Consider the following 21,495-nt stretch of genomic DNA (forward strand, 5'->3'; position numbering starts at 1 on the left):
AAGCCAGCAAGGACATAAAGCCACCTTGTCCTAGGCGACTGAACCCCAGCACTAATCTCATGTGTACAGAAGTTACCATCCAGAGCCTTCAGATGAAATCTAGCCATGAGCAAGGTTTGAGTGCACATGTGTGAAGAACTCTGAGGCTGTCATGATCTGGATTCTGACTGGTTGATGATGAAAGTGAGGTATGATGTGAGTGTTATTTAAGCTGGTCAGTTTATAGCAAGTGATTCTACTCAGACATGTAGCAAATGTACCTTGCTTGGTTCTCTGCACTTATCCATCATGTTGATTGACTTTCTGCTTTAGTGAAGCATGGTCTCTTTACCCTGTCTATTTCTTTCCCTTTACCTAACCACTCTATTCCAAAGAATTCACTTTCTTCTCTGTCAGTGTTTGAAGATCTATGCTGTGTGAAAGACTCAGTTGTTAATGACAATGTAGCACATATCAAGAATGATTCTCATATGTTGGTTATAAAATGGGTGCTCTCAGTCCCTGTGGGTTATTGTGTGCTTCTGTAACACTGCACCTTCATTAAGTTGCTGAGGAAAGCAAGACCAGGCTAGCTTTGGAGCTTTGCCCTAGGCCATGCCTCACTGGTCATGGAGCCTAGACTGTCATTCACCACTGGAGTTCTTTGTTTTATCCACCACAGTACTCTGTAGTTCTGCTCTTCCAACCTGTGTATTTGCAGAACTAGGCAAGTGAAGTTAAAAATACTTCTTGGTTTGTTAAGCTTCTTCTGATTCCTTGAGGTAGTTAGCTTGTTGTGTGTATTGTATTTTTATTTAATGATAAACCAGGCATATAATTGTGTCAGCAATCCAAACAATGCTCTTAGAGGTGTGTTACAGATGTTTTATATTCTGGATGGAGCAGTACACAGTCCCTGGATTTGTAATGGTCCTTTACCAGCTCTGTACTTAGCACTGATGTCTGTTTTAGCACATGATGAAAGACTGCAAAAACTAAACCAGAAAAGCTCTGAATATATCCATGGCTCATTTGTTTCTGAACTGTATATTTCCAAAGAGAGATATTTTTTACCTGCCTCACAAGTATTATAGCTCAATGATAACCACATGTTTGAGTCATTTCAAGAGAGGATTCAGAAATTTAAAGATATGTTCCCATTAATGGAAGGATTAAATAGAAAGATGGAGCAAATACATTAGAGAAAACAGGCAAGGAAACAGCAACATAGTTTTCTGCCTCATCCCTCATCTGCTGAACCCAACTGGCATTTTTTAAAATTAATTAATTTATTTATTTATTTATTTAAGATATTTTCTTTATTTACATTTCAAATGTTATCCCCTTTCCTAATTTCCCCTCTGAAAATCCCCTTTCCCCTCCCATCTTCCCCTGTTCCCCAAACCACCCACTCCCAATAATGGTCCTGGCATTCCCCTATACTGGGGCATAGAGCCTTCACAAAACCAAGGTCCTCTCAACCCACTGATGACCGACTAGGCCATCCTCTGCTACATATATAGCTAGAGCCACGTGTTTTCTTTGATCGGTGGTATACTTCCAAGGTGCTCTGGGGGTTCTCCTTAGTTCATATTGATGTCCCTACTATGGGGCTTCAGACCTCTTCAGTTCCCTGGGTACTTTCTCTGGCTCCTTCATTGGGGACCTTGTGCTCCCTACAATGGATGACTGTGAGCATCCACTTCTGTATTTGCTAGGCACTGGTAGAGCCTCACAGGAGACAGCTCTATCAGGCTCCAGTCAGTAAGCTCTTGTTGGCATCTGCCTAGTGTCTGGGTTTGGTGGTTGTTTATGGGATGGATCCCCAAATGGGGCAGTCTCTGGATGGTCTTTCCCTCAGGCTCTGCCCTCGAACTTTGTCTCTGTAAATACTTCCATGGGTATTTTGTTCCCCATTTTAAGAAGGAATGATGTATCCACACTTTGGTCTTCCTTCTTCTTGAGTTTCATGTGTTTTGCAAATTGTATCTTGTGTATTCTAAGTTTCTGGGCTAATATCCACTTATCAGTGAGTATATATCATGTGTGTTCTTTTGTGATTGGGTTACCTCACTCAGGATGATATCCTCCAGATACCTCTATTTGCCTAAGAATTTCATAAATTCATTGTTTTTAGTAGCTGAGTAGTACTCCATTGTGTAAATGTACCACATTTTCTGTATCCATTCCTCTGTTGAGGGACATCTGGGTTCTTTCCAGCTTCTGGCTATTATGAATAAGGCTGCTATGAAAATAGTGGAGCATGTGTCCTTCTTACAAGTTGGAACATCTTCTAGGTATAAGCCAAGGAGAGGTAATGCTATATCTTCCAGTAGTACTATGTCTAATTTTCTGAGAAACCACCAAACTGATTTTCAGAGTGGTTGTAACAGCTTGCAATCCCACCAACAAGGGAGGAGTGTTCCTCTTTCTCCATATCCTCTCCAGCATCTGCTGTCACCTGAATTTTTGTTCTTAGCCATTCTGACTGGTGTGAAGTGGAATCTCAGGTTTGTTTTGATTTTCATTTCCCTGATGATTAGGATGCTGAATATTTTTTTCAGATGCTTCTCAGCCATTCGGTAGCCCTCAGTTAAGAACTCTTTGAATGTGGTAGTTCTGTACCCCATTTTTAATAGAGTTATTTGATTTTCTGGAGTTCAACTTATTGAGTTCTTTATATGTATTGTATATCAGTCCCCTATCAGACTTAGGATAGATAAAGATCCTTTCCCAATCTGTTGCTGGCCTTTTTGTCTTATTGACAGTGTCTTTTGCCTTACATAAGCTTTGCAATTTTATGAGGTCCCATTTGTCAATTCTTGATCTTACAGCACAAGCCATTGCTGTTCTATTCAGGAATCTTTCCCCTGAGCCCATATATTCAAGGCTTTCCCCCACTTTCTCCTCTATAAGTTTCAGTGTCTCTGGTTTTATGGGGAGTTCCTTGATCCACTTTGATTTGAGCTTGGTACAAGGAGATGAGAACAGATCAATTCGTATTCTTCTACATGATAAGCACCAATTGTGCCAGAATTATTTGTTGAAAATGCACTCTTATTTTCCATTGAATGGTTTTAGATCCGTTGTCAAAGATCAAGTGACAAGAGTATGTGGGTTCATTTCTGGGTCTTTAGACCTATTCCATTGATCTACCTGTCTGTCGCTGTACTGGTAATATGCAGGTTTTGTTTTTTTTTTTTGTTTTTTGTTTTTTTTTTTTGCTGTTGTTGTTTTTGTTTTTGTTTTTTTATCAAAATTGCTCTGTAGTACAGCTTGAGGTCAGGCATGGTGATTCTGCCAGAGGTTCTTTTATTGTTGAGAGTAGTTTTTGCTATCATAGGATTTTGGTTATTCCAGATGAATTTGCAAACTGCCCTTTCTAACTCAGTGAAGAATTGAGTTATAATTTTGATGTGGATTGCATTGAATCTGTAGATTGCTTTCTGCAGGATAACAATTTTGACTATATTAATCCTGCCAATCCATGAGCATGGGAGATCTTCCCATATTCCGAGATCTTCTTCAATTTCTTTCTTCAGAGACTTGAAGTTCTTGTCATACAGATCTTTCACTTCCTTAGTTAGAGTCACACCAGGGTATTTTATAGTATTTGTGACTATTGTAAAGGATGTTGTTTCCCTAATTTCTTTCTCAGCCGTTTTACCCTTTCTGTAGAGAAAAGCCACTGATTTGTTTGAGTTATTTTTCAATCCAGCTATTGCACTGAAGCTGATTATCAGGTTTAGGAGTTCTCTGGTATAATTTTTAGGGTCACTTATATATACTATCATATCATCTGCAAATAGTGATATTTTGACTTCTTCCTTTCCAATTTGTATCCCTTTGATCTCCTTATGTTGTCTAATTCTCTAGCTAGGACTTTAAGTACTATACTGAATAGGTTGGGAGAAAATGGGCAGCCTTGTCTAGTCCCTGATTTTAGTAGGATTGCTTCAAGTTTTTCTCCATTTAGTTTGATGTTGGCTACTGGTTTGCTGTATATTGCTTTTAAGATGTTTACATATGGGCCTTGAATTCCTGATTTTTCCAAGACTTTTATATTGAATGGGTGATGGTTTTTGTCAAATGCTTTCTCAGCATCTAACAAGATGATCATGTCGGGTGTTTTTCCCTTTGAGTTTGTTTTTTATAGTGGATTATGTTGATGGATTTCATATATTAAACCATCCCTGCCTCCTAGGGATGAAGCCTACTTCATCCTGATGGATGATCATTTTGATGTGTTCTTGGATTCAGTTTGCAAGAATTTTATTGAGTATTTTTGCATCAATATTCATAAGGAAAATTGGTCTGAGGTTCTGTTCCTTTGTTGGATCTTTATGTGGTTTAGGTAACAGAGTAATTGTGCCTTCATAGAATGAATTGGGTAGAGTACCTTCTGTTTCTATTTTGTGAAACAGTGTGAGGAGAATTGGAATTAGGTCTTCTTTGAAGGTCTGATAGGACTCTGTACTAATCCCATCTGGTCCTTGGCTTTTTTTGGTTGATAGACTATTAATGACTGCTTCTACATCTTTAGGGAATATGGGGCTGTTTAGATCATTAATCTGATCCAGATTTAACTTTGGTACCTGGAATCTGTCTAGAAAATTCTCCAGTTCATCCAGGCTTTCCAGTTTTGTTGAGTATAGCATTTTGTAGTAGAATCTGATGATGTTCTGGATTTCCTCATGTTCTGTTGTTATGTCTCCCTTTTCATTTCTGATTTTGTTAATTAGCATGCTGTCCCTGTGCCCTCTAGTTAGTCTGGCTAAGTGTTTATCTATCTTTTTGATTTTCTCAAAGAAACAGCTGCTTGTTTGGTTGATTTTTTTAATAGTTCTTTTTGTTTCTACTTGGTTGATTTCAGAACTGAGTTTGATTATTTCTTGGTGTCTACTCCTCTTGGGTAAATTTGCTTCGTTTGGTTCTAGAGCTTTAAGTGTGCTGTTAAGCTGCTAGTGTGTGCTCTCTCTAGTTTCTTTTTGGTGGCACTCAGAGCTATGAGTTTTCTTCTTAGGATTACTTTCATTGTGTCCCATAAGTTTGGATATGTTGTGTCTTCATTTTCATTAAACTATAAAATGTCTTTAATTTCTTTATTTCTTCCTTGACCACATTATCATGGAGTAGAGTGTTATTCACCTTCCATGTCACCGTTGGCTTTCTATTATTTATGTTGTTATTGAAGATCAGCCTTAGTCCATGGTGATCTGATAGGATGCATGGGATAATTTCAATATTTTTGTATCTATGGAGGCCTGTTTGGTGACCAATTATATGGTCAATTTTGGAGAAGGTACCATGAGGTGCTGAGAAGAAGGTATATCCTTTTGTTTTAGGATAAAATGTTCTGTAGATATCTGTTAAATCCATTTCTTTCAGAACTTCTGTTCTTTCACTGTGTCTCTGTTTAGCTTCTGTTTCCAGGACCTGTCCATTGATGAGAGTGGGTTGTTAAAGTCTCCCACTATTATTGTGTGAGGTTCAATGTGTGCTCTGTGCTTTAATAAAGTTTCTTTAATGAATGTGGATGCCCTTTCATTTTGAGTATAGATATTCAGAATTGAGAGTTCATCTTGGAAGATTTTAACTTTGACCAGTATGAAGTGTCCCTCCTTGTCCTTTTGATAATTTTGGATTGGAAGTAGATTTTATTTGATATTAGAATGACTACTCCAGCTTTTTTCTTCCAGCCATTTCCTTGGAAAATTATTTTCTAGCCTTTTACTCTGAGGTAGTGTCTCTCTTTGTCCCTGTGGTGGGTTTCCTGCATGCAGCAAAATGTTGGGTCCTAGCTGTGTGTGGTGGTGCATGCCTTTAATCCCAGCACTCGGGAGGCAGAGGCAGGTGGATTTCTGAGTTTGAGGCCAACCTAGTCTACAAAGTGAGTTCCAGGACAGCCAGGGCCATACAGAGAAACCCTGTCTCGAAAAAAAAAAAAAAAGTTGGGTCCTGTTTGTGTAGCCAGTCTATTAGTCTATGTCTTTTTATTGGAGAATTGAGTCCATTGATATTAAGAGATATTAAGGAAAAGTAATTGTTACTCCTGTTATTTTTGTTGTTAGAGTTGGGATTCTGTTCTTGCAGCTATCTTCTTTTAGGTTTGTTGAAGTATTACTTTCTTGCTTTTTCTAGGGTGTAGTTTCCCTCCTTGTGTTGGTGTTTTCCCCTTATTATCCTTTGAAGGGCTGGATTCATGGAAAGATATTCTGTGAATTTGGTTTTGTCATGGAATACTTTGGGTTTTCCATCTATGATAATTGAGAGTTTTTCTGGGTATAGTAGCCTGGGCTGACATTTGTGTTCTCTTAGGGTCTCTATAACATTTTTCCAGGATGTTCTGGCTTCCATAGTCTCTGGTGCAAAGTCTGTTGTAATTTCAATAGGTCTGCCTTGATATCTTACTTGACCTTTTTCCCTTGCTGCTTTTAATATTCTATCCTTATTTAGTGCATTTGTTGTTCTGATTATTATGTGTAGGGAGGAATTTCTTTTCTGGTCCAGTCTATTTGGAGTTATGTAGGCTTCTTGTATGTACACAGGCATCTCTGTTTTTAGGTTAGGGAAGTTTTCTTCTATAATTTTGTTGAAGATATTTACTGGCCTTTTAAGTTGAAAATCTTCATTCTCATCTATAACTATTATCCTTAGGTTTGGTCTTCTCATTTTGTCCTGGATTTCCCGGATGGTTTGAGTTAGAATCTTTTTGCATTTTGCATTTTATTTGATTGTTGTGTCCATATTTTCTATGTAATCTTCTGCACCTGAGGTTCTCTCTTCCATCTCTTTTATTCTGTTGCTGATTCTCACATCTATGGTTGCTGATTTCTTTCCTAGGATTTCTATCTCCAGAATTCTCTCCCTTTTGATTTCTTTATTGTTTCTACTTCCATTTTTAGATCCAGGATAGTTTTGTTCAATTCTTTCACCTGTTTGATAGTGTTTTCCTGTAACTCTTTAAGGGATTTTTGTGCTTCCTTTTTAAAGGCTTCTACCTACTTACCTGTGTTCTCCTGTATTTCTTTAAGGGGTTTATTTATTTCCTTCTTAAATTCCTCCATCATCATCATGAGAAGTGACTTTAGATCCTTACCTTGTTTTTCTGGTGTGATGGTGTACTCAGGACTTACTATGTTGGGAGTGTTTGGTTCTGATGATGCCAAGTAACCTTGGTTTCTGTTGCTTTTGTTCTTATGCTTGCCACCTGCCATCATATTATCTCAAGTGCTTGTTGCCCTCAATATATCTGAATGGAGCCTGTCCTTCCTACAATCCTGGTTGATTCAGGACTCCTCGGAGTCCAGCTTTCTTCGTGATCCTGTGATTCTGCTCTCCTGTGAACCTGAGATTCTGGGTGTGTCAGAGTTCTTGGCAGTCATGCTCCTTCTCAGACCCTGAGATCCTGGTTTGACCAAGCTCCTGCTATCCTGGGATCCTGGAATCCTAAGATCCTGGGCATGTTACTGGGCCTTGAAGTGGTGTTTCCTCTGCGGACTGTGGGGCTCTCTGGTGTGTTTGAAACCAAGGTATACCAGCACCAATTACAAGGTACCTGAGCCGCTGGTCAGGCAGGGCTCCTGTGTCCTTGCTCCTGCTCTCATATGCCTGTCACAATTGGTTTGGAACAGATGTATTCCACTCACAAGTGATTCTAAGTTCCTGGGCATGCTAGGGTGCCTGTGGCATGGAGATTCCTCTGGTGACATGGGACAGCCTGCTGATTTCAGGCTCAAGGTTGCCCAGAGCTGCTGCTGACTGACTGGAAGGCCCCATTGCATTCTAATGAGATATTTTCAGGTGAATCTCAGAGACTGTAATATTGCCAAAGTATTGTTTGAAGTCCTCTTATGGCAGATACATGGCACATGCAATGACATTTTTTATTTTCCAGAATGCACCTCTTCCTCCAATTACTTTATTGTTCTCTGAGAACATGGTTGTGGTGAGTTCTTTTGCAAGGTACTGAAATTGCCAGGTACAATATGAATGTGCATCCATATTGCTTGCACAGTACACAGACAGCACAATCACCTATGGAGGCCTCAACCAAAGCAAACCCATTCCCAGGAATTGTCCTATTGCATTGACTATATTTCTATTCTTTCTGAGGACTCAAAAGTTATCTACTTCAGCCTTGATATGTGGGGCATATAACATCATTTCATTCCTAAAGCTTGAGGACTTACACTTATTCAACAATATCATGCTGTAAATACATTATTTACCATCTGTTGAGCATTGACAATCAACACTGGTTTCAATTTTTCTCTGATCATATGCACGCCACTGATTTTGAAGGCATAACTAATATGTCCAGTGTATCACTGTCAACACAATGGCCTCTTAAGATAGGTATAGAAATATACATATATACAAATTCAGTTACACATGTAATTATGAAATTTACATTGTTATAAAGTAGTGCTTTTTTTTTACTGAAAAATTCATACACTATATTCCTTTAACGTTTTATTTTTGAGATTATAATTACAGCATTTCTCCCCTTTCCTTTCCTTACCACACCCTCCCATATACTCCTCCTCATGCATCTTTAAATTCATGGCCTTTTTCCTGTGCACATAATTGTTATTACATGCATACACACACACACACACACACACACACACACACATCAATCAAGGCACAAATAGTACTTGTATGTGTGTTTTCAGGGATGACTATTTGGCCCTGGAGCATCAGTTAGTGTGCTCTTCCCTGAGAGGACTACCTCTTCGAGTCATAATTTGCCTCAGTTTCTCTAGTTTTTTTGTGTAAGATTGAGGCTTCATGGGCTTGTCTGGATACACTTTGGCATGCCCATTTGTGTTTACTTTGTTTACCTCACAATTGGGAGGTCATGCTGATGAGATGTTGGTATAGCTTATGACATTACTAGAAGTTACAACATCACAGAAAACTCCCTGATCCTCTGGCTTTTACAACCTGTATGACCCCTATTTCCTGAACCTTCACTGTGAGAGTATTTTGTAGATGTATCCATGGGCACTGGGCTCTACAACTCTGAATTTTGAGTAGTCACAGTTTCCTGGAGTGGTCTCTGTCTCATGTAAAGAGAAGTTTGTTTGTTTTTTTTTTTTTTTCAGTGAGTGGTGAAAACTACATTTATCTCTGGGTATAAGGAAGATGCTTATAGATTGTTAGTAGGAATTATGTTGGACTGGTAAGTTAGTGATTTCTCCTCTAGCTAGCATATTCTTCTCTAGCACTGAGTAGTTAATTAGGTTTGCAGTACCAGACATGAACCTCCACTTGTTGAGTGAGTCTTAACTGTTAGATACTGCCATGATACTCAGTCCACTACTGCACCTAAGGGTTTTTGTGATATGCTGGTCATTGATGGGGTTCATAGGCACTATAGTTAAGTAGTCCTGTTGGTTGCTTCCCTCCTTTAGAAGCTGGCATGGTGACTTCTGGCACCATGAAAGCCAGTTCTCAAGTAGTGGGTGTTGAGGTCACTTCCAGCTCAGTGGCTTCTGTGCCCCGTGTACAAGTGCATTGAAACTTTTTGCTACTTTGTGGGTTCTTCTATTTCCCAACCTTTATTCCCCCCACCCTTTCACTCACTATTACTAGATTGGAGAGATGGAAGGAAAAAGGGAGAAGCACAAGATAGAGATCCCTGAATCTAATTTCTTTCCTTTTGTTTCCTCTTTGAGCATGACTAACAAACAGCAATCAGCCTCTCTAAATGATGATACAACCATCCACCCCTGTGTCTCAGGGCTCTCGAATTTATATACCCTATGAAAAGTTTCCAGAATTCCAAACATTGTACAATTGCAGAAATTATCTGCAGCTGGCAAAATCATGTTTATGCTAGAGCACAGGCCAAAGCATGGTCAGCTGCAGCAGCCAGTCAGCATCCCCACATCCTTACTCCCAGGGATTAAAATGACTCAAAAATCTTACTACAGAGCATGGTGCTTTTGTGAATATAGACATGTATCTCTGGGATGCAACCAAGGGCAACAGCAGTAAGTTGGGTGTTTTGAGAGTTTCTTGGACAGCCCTGGACAACAATTCAAAAAGGGGCTTCTCATATCTGTTATTAGGGATTTTGTTATATGATATTTGGCTTGTGGAGGGAATGGCATCAGCCCAGATGAGAAAAGTTCATTAAAACTGCTTATATTTTTCCCTACTCCAGTTCCTCCCGACATCACCAGCCACCCAACTCCACACCCATACTTCTCTCTTTTAAAAAAACAAACAAGTAAATAACAAAACACAAACAAGCTACAAGCACCAATTAAAAAAGAATATCTCTCTCACACAGAAAGAAGAGAGAGAAAAACCCACAGAAACATAAAATCTAAAACCATAATATATTAGCAAAATATATTAGCATATATATATATATAGGATATATATATATATATATAGGATATATATATATATATATATATCATAATATATTAGCAAAAGATCATTAAGACAAAGAATACTGTTACAAAACAATATGACACAAAGTAGTGCTTTCTTATATATGTGTGTTTATATGTGTGAGTGTATGTGTGTGTGCACCATATATGTATATGTATATGTGTGTGTGTGTGTGTGCGCACGTATGTGTGTGTGCTGAGGATCCATAGCAGCCTCTTTCTCTTATCACTCTGCTTCTTGCACGGCTTCAGAGAGGAGGAGCTGATGAGATTGGGAAGTGCTAGTTGAAAGATTCCCACAATGACTGGCTAGAAACACTTCAATAGAGTTGGACGTGACCTAAATATTTAAAGATCTTTATCTTGTTTAGTGAAAACCTTTGGGTCTCAGAGTTACACTGCACTGAAGGAATAAACTGGATTTGGATGATACTTCTTTTTTTTAAATTAGGTATTTATTTCATTTACATTTCCAATGCTATCCCAAAAGTCCCCCACACGCTCCCGCACCCACTCCCCCACCCACCCACTCCCCCACCCACCCACTCCTACTTCTTGGCCCTGGCGTTCCCCTGTACTGAGGCATATAAAGTTTGCACAACCAAGGGGCCTCTCTTTCCACTGATGGCCTACTAGGCCATCTTCTGATACATATGCAGCTAGAGACACGAGCTCCGGGGAGTACTGGTTAGTTCATATTGTTGTTCCACCTATAGGGTTGCAGGTCCCTTTAGCTCCTTGAATACTTTCTCTAGCACCTCCATTGGGGACCCTGTGATCGATCCAATAGCTGACTGTGAGCATCCACTTCTGTGTTTGCTAGGCCCCGGCATAGTCTCACAAAAGACAGCTATATCTGGGTCCTTTCAGCAAAATCTTGCTAGTGTATGCAATGGTGTCAGCGTTTGGAAGCTGATTATGGAATGGATCCCGGGATATGGCAGTCTCTAGATGGTCCATCTTTTTGTCTCAGCTCCAAACTTTGTCTCTGTAACTCCTTCCATGGGTGTTTTGTTAGAAACACTCTACCAAGATGCAAATACAATCACTACTAAGGGTTTGGAATCCCCTTATTTTTATCTTTAGCTTATAATTTCTTTGTGTATTTTGGAGATATTGGAGATTTATAAAGGACTTCCAGATGCCTTTAATGTGATGTCACGGTGACCAGCCATGCATTTTATAATTTTAAAGTTACCTCTATATTTTCTATTCCCACCGTTTATTCCTTTTTATAATTTTGGAGTAACGGGAGCCAACTACAAAATAATAAGACCCAGTCCGTGGCTGTGAGACCTTGTGAGCATGAAAATGCTCCCTATCTCATGCACAGTCACTGTAAATGCAAAGATTTACTGAGTACCTTCCTTTTCTTATTCTTTAGAGTTTGAATGAAACTTTAAATAATTAATTCAAAATTTATGGCCATTATTATATTTCCTATCTGTTAGTAATGTTTTTATGAACCAAACTATCCTCACAGTCTTGGCTAACATAAATCTTAAAGCATGTAACACTTCATTCACCCATCAAGGTAATTTGGTTCACAGCCTGTTTCACTGAACTGAAGCAACTGTCACTTGATGTGCTAATTAGGAAAGAAGAGTTGTTGTTTAACACAAGTACTCAGATCCCCAAAGTATAAGCCTAAAACATGAGCATCACACCGTTACCTCTCAGAGCTCCAGAAAGGCTGCTGGCCTGTGCTGGCTTCTGACCAATGTACCTTCAAGCAATACCAGTCACTTTGTTTGGGGAGCCAACATCAATAGAATTTCTTCTAATATTGTAACTATCCTTTAACAATACATATTATATTCAAAAGTTTTTTTCTCTTGTGAATTTTTAATAACCCTACTGAATTGTTTTTCTTTCTGGTTCTCTTTTTCACACTATTAGCTGTTTTCAGCATCTGAGTAGGATTTCAATCCAACAGACTTGAAAGTCAAAACTTATTACATGTTTCCATCTTACCATATAAGAAGTAGGAGGCAGGAGAATCTCAAGTTCAGACCATTCTGAGCTATGATACACTTTCAAGGCCAACTAGAGTTACATCATAAAAGGGCAAGTACTGTCAAAACACAGAGAAAAACCAGGCCAAACTCAATTTTTTGTCAAGAGCCCATTTTACATACAACCTGACAGCTGCTGTGTGACCTTAATTCATTTGTGAGGGCAAGATTCTCATAGCATAATGATTTTTCTTAAGGTCCCACAATGGCAATAAGTGTGCTCTTACAATGGCAATAAGTTCAAAATGAATTTAAGGGAGGGAGAGATGTTGAAGCCATAGAAGTTACATAATATCATTATTTTTACTCCATGAACACAACAGATGTGTTTTATGTCAGTAGAATTATCATTAATAACTCTTTCAGTTTCATAGATTAATTTTCTTACAGAGATCTGTTATTTAATGTTATCAACTAATAGTTAAGGAAGGGCTATGTGTTTCATAATCATTTTGTTAAATTATATGTTAGTATGCAAAATTTAACATCTCATAAGACAATGAAATTTTAACTACTCATTTGGATATTGTTTTTCTCATTATAGTGTACTAACTTGCATTTTCAACTTATTGAATAAGCAGGCATTTCATTCTCTATCACTTCTTCCTTTTTTCAACATCATTGATTATATATATATATATATATATGTATATATATACACATACATATATATGTATGTTATATATATATATGTATATACATATGTATGTGTGTGTGTGTGTTATATAACAGATTCATCTGCTATCAATTATTGGCAGATAATGTACCAGGGACTTGCTTGCAATTTTAAATGAGATAGCTAAACTTTGTTGCATATATTTTGTCCCAGCAAGGACAACAAATCAAGCAAATGATTTACAGTAATAATTACTTCAAAACAGAGCTGTTGCAAGAATGGAGGAAGCTTAGCATTCGATAAGAGTAAATAATGTACAAATAAAGTGAAACTCTGGTGCTGTGTGGGAGTGGGAAGTGTCATGGATACCAAGCTGGAGTTGAGCCATGAAGGATGTGATGAGGAAGTGTCTAGGTTGAAGTCTCATTATTTACTCCATCCTTAGGGTCACAGGTTAATGTCACCAATCCCTTCCCCGCTAATAGAGAGTTTATATATCAGTTAGAGAGTTTAGATACCTCTTGTACTCATGAACAGAGTGCTTGCATTCAGGTGCCTGCATGTATTGCGTCACCAAAACTTCCAATTTTGAGATCCTGGACACATTCCTTGTGCTCACTTCTCCTCTATAAAAGTCCTTATAGTTAAAAAGTGTTGTGAGGATTAAATGAGCTGACATATGCAAAACATGCTCAATTTAGTGTCTAGACAATAACTACATATATGCAATTATTTTTATCATTTACATTTAACATCTATTCTGTGCATTTATAACTTCTTTAGGATCAAATCCACATCTAACTTGCTTTGATGGCTTCTTAATTCCTTTCTGAATAAATAAATATAAAACATGTCAATTAAAATAACAATGGTGAGCCCTAATTAATTTTTTAAAATAGCTTATTTTCAAAGTAACACTTTCTTTAAAAAGCAAAACTCTAGATAGATTTTTAAAATATTGTAAACATTTTCTATTTGGAAAGTACATGGATGGACTAAGACCCATGCCCATCTATAATTGTAGTTTTTGTTCAGAGATTAAAATAAAATAGAAAAGCTACATAGGCAAAAGGTGAAGACGGAAATTTAAAAGGAAGAGGGGCTGGGGGAACAGAAAGTCATCTTTGGAAACAATGGGTGCAATTACGATGAAGTGAATGACTGTAGGTTTTACAAGAAAGAATAAATAAAGTAACTTTCCTACTCACATTAGGCTATGTTTACTGAATATTCTTTGCTCCAGGCATTATCATCTAACCACTTATCCTCTGCCTAGACCATTCCCCATCAGCTCTTATCATACAGTGGGTAGCTATCTCATAACTCAGAACTCTGTGTCCCCAGGAATTTACACTGCCAGAATAGTTTCAAAACTACATTTCTAATGCTAATAGTTGAGACTTATGTGCTCTTATATTTCCACTCTGGTGTCTCTAGTCTCTAACTTGCCTCCCACCACATAAGAAGAAACACGTGTGGTCCCCAAATTCCTTACTCATGCATCCATATTTCTGCTTGACTCAAGTTATCTCTTCCTCATTCAGCTTCAAGTCCTTACTAAAGAATAAAAATTGCTTTGAAGAACTCATAATTACTGTTGCTCTCATGTGCAAGAGGAATATTTCTAAAATGAATGAGCCTACATTTATAGTACACATTTATGAAATTTTAACTGGTTCTATGTTTATATCTTTTATTCTTAGTTCACATCTTTTTCTAATAAATCTTAGAGGGAAGTCTTTATGTGTATATTATATCCTCTCTCCATGCACATGCAGGCACATATCCATATAAAAATGTTAAATTGGAAAATGAACAATAAATTTTGTATAAGGGAGAGAATAGAGTCAAAGTTATCACTTGACTTCCAGAACACACAGTGTAATGATTTCTTGAGTATGTTTCTAGGTTTACTTTTTAAAAAATGTCTTCATGAGACTTTTGTCTTGTTCTTTCCCTATTTCTATAAAATATTAATTCTATATTTCAAATAGTTTTACTACAAAAAATACCAGGAAATAATTACAGTGTTATTCTGCAGACACAGGGGAGGGGAACTTTATTTTTGCAATGCTGAAGAGAAATCTTCACAGGCTTTTGGCCAACAGCAGAGTTTCTGTTATGATGGCCCTGACTTCAGCAGAATAAATTCATAATAAATTCATACCAGTTGATTGTCTCTGCTTTTTAGCATCATTCATCCTTTAATACTATCCAAGGCTCCCGGGCAGAGTCAGAGGAATTTGTCAAAAAGAACTTGCTGAAAATTATGTAACAGAGTTATGGAAGGCAGTAGAGTGTCTTGTACAAGTCTTTTGACTGTCCCCATAGAATTGGGCTCTTATTCTGTGGCCCCACTGAAGCTGCATAGATGTCTACTGTAGCTACTGTGTTACCTTAATGAACGCTTTGGCATAAGTACCTCTTGCCTGATTCTTATAGGTCCCATCAGCCTGGAGGAGTATTTGATTTCTATTTATTGAAATTGAAATGATATGCAAGGATTGAATAAATTCCCTGGGCCATGTTCTGAGTTAACTAGGAAAGACGTAGTGGTAGGTGAATTCATTAGAGGTACAGTATGGAAAACCTTGTCAGGGCTATCTCACACAGGAGAAGGGCCTTGCTAGAAATGTAGAATGGGAGAGCTATAGTAGGGGATGGCAGAGAGAACCAGTCTGCAACGTTATGATGAAAAAATAAAAGAGACAGGATTAGATTCATCCTTTCCTACTGATGCTAGACAAGACAAGCCTGCTGGGAAACAGATTCCACAGAGAAGCAACAGCTTTAGGGACAGCACCTACTCCAGTTCTTGGGGACCCACATGGAGACTGAGTTGTATATCTGCTACATATGTTCCTGCCATCTTGGTCCAGACCATGGTTGGTAGCACAGTCTCTGAGAGCTCCTAAGGGTCCAGGTTAGTTGATGCTGTTGGTCTTCTTGTGGAGTTCTATGCCCTTTAGGGACTTTAATCCTTCCCCCCAACTCTTCCATAAGAGTCCCCTAATCTCCATCCACTATTTCACTGTGGGTATCTACATTGTTTCAGTCAGCTGGTGGGTAGAGTCTTTCAGAGGACAGTTATGCTAGGCCCCTCTCTGCAATAGAGGGAAGGGGACCATCCTCTTAGAGAAGAGGGGGAAGGAGATAGAGGAGGGACCCTGTGGAGGGGAAGCAGTGATTGGATGTAAAAAATTAATTAATAAAGGAAGGACGGAAGGAAGGAAGGAAGGAAGGAAGGAAGGAAGGAAGGAAGGAAGGAAAGAAGGAAAGAAGGAAAGAAGGAAAGAAGGAAAGAAGGAAAGAAGAGAAAGAGAGAGAGAGAGAGAATTTGTATACTACAGACTTGGAAACGTGATCAAAATATGAAATTAGAAGTTAAGGGTTTAGGTTTCATTGAAATCTATGGAGTGATCCTGTAGTTCCTCAGCCTCAATAATGAGTTAAGGGAACATTTAAGAAACCATTTAAGTGAATGTATGCTTATGTCAAAATCAACTCATATTAAGTACACAGTTGTGATGTACTGACTTTTCTGGGCAGCAGTTGATGCTGAAGGACTCTCTGTCTCATCCACAGGTCGTTATTCTGTACTTTGAGCCAAGTACATTTCGTTGTATTCTCCTAAGGTGGGCTCGTCTTCTTGGTTTTGCTACTGTTTATGGAACTGTGACCCTCAAGCTTCACAGGTATGTTATGTTTCTTCACTATTTATTCTCACAGAGGAGCCAACTTGTCTTGTTTGTAGTTGTAAACTGAGCTGGCCATTATTCAACAATGTAAATAGCAAGATAGAGTAATAAACATGTATATCTCACACTCCTGGTTAGGTTATTTCTTCACTTGACAGCTGCTGGAGCAATCTGGGAAGAACCTCAAGTCAAAATTTTTGTCTATTGAACTAGTCCATAAGCAAGTCTGTGGGGACATTTTCTTGAGTAATGGTTGATGTGTCATAGCCCAGCCCACTGTAGGCAGTGCCACATTTGAGCACATGGTACAGAGCCAGCCACGAGGAGCATGCCCATAAGCAGCACTCCTCCATGGTCTCTGTTTCATTTCTTTCTCCAGGTTCTCAATCTGCTTGAGTTCCTCCCTGATTTCCTTAAGTGTTGGACTGTCTGCTGGAGGAGTAAGATGGAATAAAACCTTTCCATCACAAAGTGGTTTTGGTGATGGATTTATCACAGAATAGGAACATAACAAAGACACCCTGTAGAAATATTAGTTGCATTCATCGGGGGAATCTTTCACAGAACTAAACTTTTTGAGCAAAGTCCTTTTGTTTCTATTGTAGGATGAAGTTAGTTTGGAGGGGAAAAACACTGTTGGGATGTTAACAGTATTTACTAGTTAAATCAAAATAGAAAGACAATACAAATCACCCTGTTGATGTTCCAAGATAAAGTTATTTTTTTTAATGATTTTGGATTAAAAGTTGTGAGGCTCTTCCCTGGGGAAGACTAATCCTCCTGCTCTAACCATTTAGTTGCCTGTAGCCATTTGTCTAGGATTGGGGACCTGTAAGATTCCCTTTTCCATGCCACTATGTCTATTGGTGTCATCTTTGTTCAAGTAACATGTACAGACTAAGCAGGTTGTACTTAAATATTTAGGAATATCTTACATGTTCATATTTTCAAACATATACTTATTTAGAGGGCTATAGAGGAGTTTGAGGGATGAAACGGAAAAGGGAAGATGATATATTTTTACTTAAGAATTAAAAGAAAGTACTCAGAAAGTTTTTTTTCTTTCTTTTCTTTTTTTTTTTTTTCCATTTGGGGATTAGCAACCTTGAAAAAAATGGAAGATACTGTAAGTTCTCTTACAGTTAGTTCAAGGCAACCCAAATATGAAAATAAAATAAACTACCTGTCCATGGTGCTGGGATAGGGCCTGGAAATCCCTGGTTTTGCCATCCCTCTTATCTGCAAGTTTAAAGAAAGCCTCAGTGAAATTGTGCCAAAGAGGAAGAAGGAAAAATTCCCGCAAAGTGACACTGAATGAAACCCTGGTACTAATGAGCAGGGGCAGTTATGATGACCATAGAGTATACTCTATGTACCCACCTGGCTGTGAGTATTTCTCAGTCAAGGTATGACTCATGCTAAGTGTACTTTCAATGATATGTGTTATGTTTTGTTTAATTTCTGTCATTACACAATCTTTTGAAATTATGATAATTACTCTGTCTTCTACACAAAATCAACCATCTCCCTTACCTTCTGCTCTTCCTGGTTCCCTCCATCTCTTTCTCTCCCTTCCTTTCTAATTAATTGCTGAGAGTAATCCAGATTAGATGAATGAATAATTGAATTAATGAATGAGTAAAGGTCAATTGAGATCTCTAAACTGCTTCCTACAGTTCATTTATATTCTCCAGCTTACCATGTGATACTTGGGGTGACCCAAGTGCTTGGAACACGTAACACTTTGGCAGGAAAATATTTTGAGGACAGTGGTCAATAGCATCAGCTCATAAAGTGAGATTATTTCTGTTCAGGTTCCTTTTCAAATCATCCTGATTATTTCCAGGAAAAAGATTAGTTCAGAGCAGCTAGGTTTTTCTTAACACCTGTCACACCCCTGCTAATCTCATTTGGAAGAGGCAGACCAGGCTGCAGGCTTGGAGCTGTTCACTTCAGTGCTGTGTCCTTAGGAGTTGCCATTCTGTTCTAGTGTATTTATTTCCATTGCTGCTATCTATTTATGGAAAGTATTGGCTGTTTTTTCTTTTTTCTTTTTAGTAACAATATGAAGTTCCCTTCAAAATGCTTTAAAACAACAAATAGAAACTGATTTAAAGAGGATATTAACTGGTTCTGAGACAACAGCAAACATGAGGACATGTGAAATAATTAGAATATGGGAAACTGGTTTCTTTAATCATCTTTTGCTTATTTTAAAGACTGGAATGGAAGCTATTTCCTGTGTGAGTCTCTAGAAATTATGCCAGTGAAGAATGACTGCTAAAGGCTTAAAACTGGTAGATACTGTGTCTAATTTGATGAGGAAAATTACTCTAGTCCTGTGTGAATCTCATGGCTTTACTCTTGTATTCTGCTTTTTCTTTATTGCTTACATTTAAATTGTTCATTCATAAACTGAGTAGTTACCATTCCTAGAAAACTGTGAGCCCGCCAAAAGTAGGACCGGCCAGCCTAGCTCTGTTTTCCTGCTCTAGGGTTACAGCAAAACACCATGGCCAAAATCATCCCAGGGTGGGGGTGGTGATTTGCTTACCCTTCTTCCGCATCACTTCCATCAGAGAAGAAGATAAAGCAGGAATTCAAGTAAGAGCAGATTCAGGAACAATAAAGGGATGCTACTTACCCCCTTGCTTCCCTAGAGTACATGCAGCTGCTTGTTTTATATAATCCAGGTCTGCCTACCCAGGGTTGGTGGTGCTGTGCACAGTGGGCTGGGTTCTCCCATATCAATCATCAGTCAAGACAGTGTCCCTGCAGACATGCGCATATGCCAGTCTGATGGATCCAATTCCTCAGCTGAGGCTCCCTCTTCACAGATATCTCTAGTTTGTATCAACTTGCAAAAAAGCTAACCAGCACAGCTCCCATCTTCTTTGATGTCCTATATTTGTTGGATGGAGGGTACATTACATTTGATACGCTGTATTTGTTGGTTGGTAGGAATGCCGTATTTGATATACAGTGTTGGTTAGTGGGAACACTGTGTTTGATATACTGCATTTGTTGGACAGTGGGAAGTTTTAGTGAATGGAGCTTCAGGAGATGCTTTCTTTCTGACTGGATTTGAGTCAAGAAAGGACTTGCTTGCAATACAGGGGAGAGAAGTAACACAGATCTTAATAATTCTAAATTTGAATTTTATTTCTTCTGTTATCTACTTGTGCAATAAATGCATCCTATTTTAACATCTAAGAATTAGATTCATCATCTATAAATTTGTACTTCACTTGTGCAACTGTAATGACATGTAATTTGAAAAGGTCAGGTGGGAGAATTTTAGCCACAGAAACTGAGTGTGTGAAAATTACGCTGAAGGTTCAAACATTGGAGCAATATGGACAAGGACATAAGAATAACCAGGTCCCAGGAGCATCCTATCCAGGATCTTAAGGGTCAAAATATTTTAGGCTGAGGGGACAGCATATTCTGAACATCATAGCCCTGGTCTCATGGGAAGTTCATTTTCATATCTAGATTCATTTATTTAATACAAGGAAAGAAAAAAATACTTCTCTAGGCAGAATATTCTAGGCCAATTGTGAGTGATCACACTCACAATAGGAAACGACTTTATAGATTTTGCATATAGACTAAGCCAGAAAGACCAAAGGCTGTATTTCAGCATTTTCCTTAAGGACTAAGCACTTTTCTGTCACCAGCTCTCTTGCTGGTTGATTGTCATGTCTATAGAATACCTGGAGCACCAAATACTTGGGGGAAAGATCATGGAAAAGAAACAAGACCTCACTGGCTCTGTTTTAGAAATACCACCTTTAGTGTGGGTTGACTCTGAGGATGCCTTCTGTGTACATAGTGTGAAGTTAGAAATGGCATGGAACTGGGTTTCAGGAGGGCTTATTTAAATCTCAGTTTAGCTTCTAACACTAAGAAATCATAAGGCCTGTTTGTTTTATAAAAGAAAAGGAGTATACCAGTTGGCATGCTCTTCCTGTCTATCTCTTTACCATGTCAGCACACTATGTCCTGGGAAATTAAAGGCTAATGTACTTTTTACCAAATCTCTCTTTCTCTGATGGCCTCTTCCGATGGAGAAGCACCAGACAGCCAAAGGCACCATAACAATCCAGAATAGGATTGTAAGATTCTGAGGCTATTAACACTGCAACACAGGATGGAGTAGAAGTAGGGTAGAGGCAGAATGGTCTCTCCTGAGAGGAGTGTTGTGCCATGTATGCTGTTTGGAATTATTTGCATCTGCAGTAACACAGAGTAGATGGCCATCTAGCCACCTACCAGCCATTGACTCATCTGTTTATTTGTGGAGTTGGGAATTGAGCATGAAACCTCACATATCCTAGTCACAGACTCTATCACTTCAATTATACTCCCAACCCAACCCCAGATGAAATTTTAACTAATTTTAATCATTTGCTTGTTTTTTCTACTGATAATTTTTGACAGGCCATCCATGCAATGCAATTTATTTAAACATAAAATTCTTTAGAAAAAACAGAAAGAGATTAAGGGGATGGGGAAGGAGAGAAGGAAGGGAGCCAGTTTTACCTAGCTTAGAAGAATTGAAGTAGCTAAAAATCAAAGAATAATCATTTATTAAAAAGAGAATTCTTCAACTGACCATAGACACACTTGTCTTGGTCCATGAATGAGGCAAGATGGATCTAAAACTGCAGCTAGCACTTCTACAGAGTTAGTTTTTCTTAGTTGTTTATGCAATTTGGATAAGCTGAGAGCACTCAGGAGGATGAGGCAGGGGGATTATGAGTTTGAGGTCAACC

General features: G+C 38.4%; 1 protein-coding gene across 1 annotated transcript in view; it reads left to right on the forward strand.

The window, feature by feature from the left end:
• Nucleotides 1-21,495, forward strand: part of Gpr158 (G protein-coupled receptor 158) — a 462,978-nt gene that overhangs the window by 362,505 nt on the left and 78,978 nt on the right. Inside the window, exon 6 of the mRNA NM_001004761.1 lies at nucleotides 16,605-16,714. Within this exon, the coding sequence (NP_001004761.1) occupies nucleotides 16,605-16,714 (110 nt within the window). The remainder of the gene's footprint in view (nucleotides 1-16,604; nucleotides 16,715-21,495) is intronic.

Source organism: Mus musculus, chromosome 2 (assembly GCF_000001635.26).
Source record: "Mus musculus strain C57BL/6J chromosome 2, GRCm38.p6 C57BL/6J".
Lineage (NCBI taxonomy): Eukaryota > Metazoa > Chordata > Mammalia > Rodentia > Muridae > Mus > Mus musculus.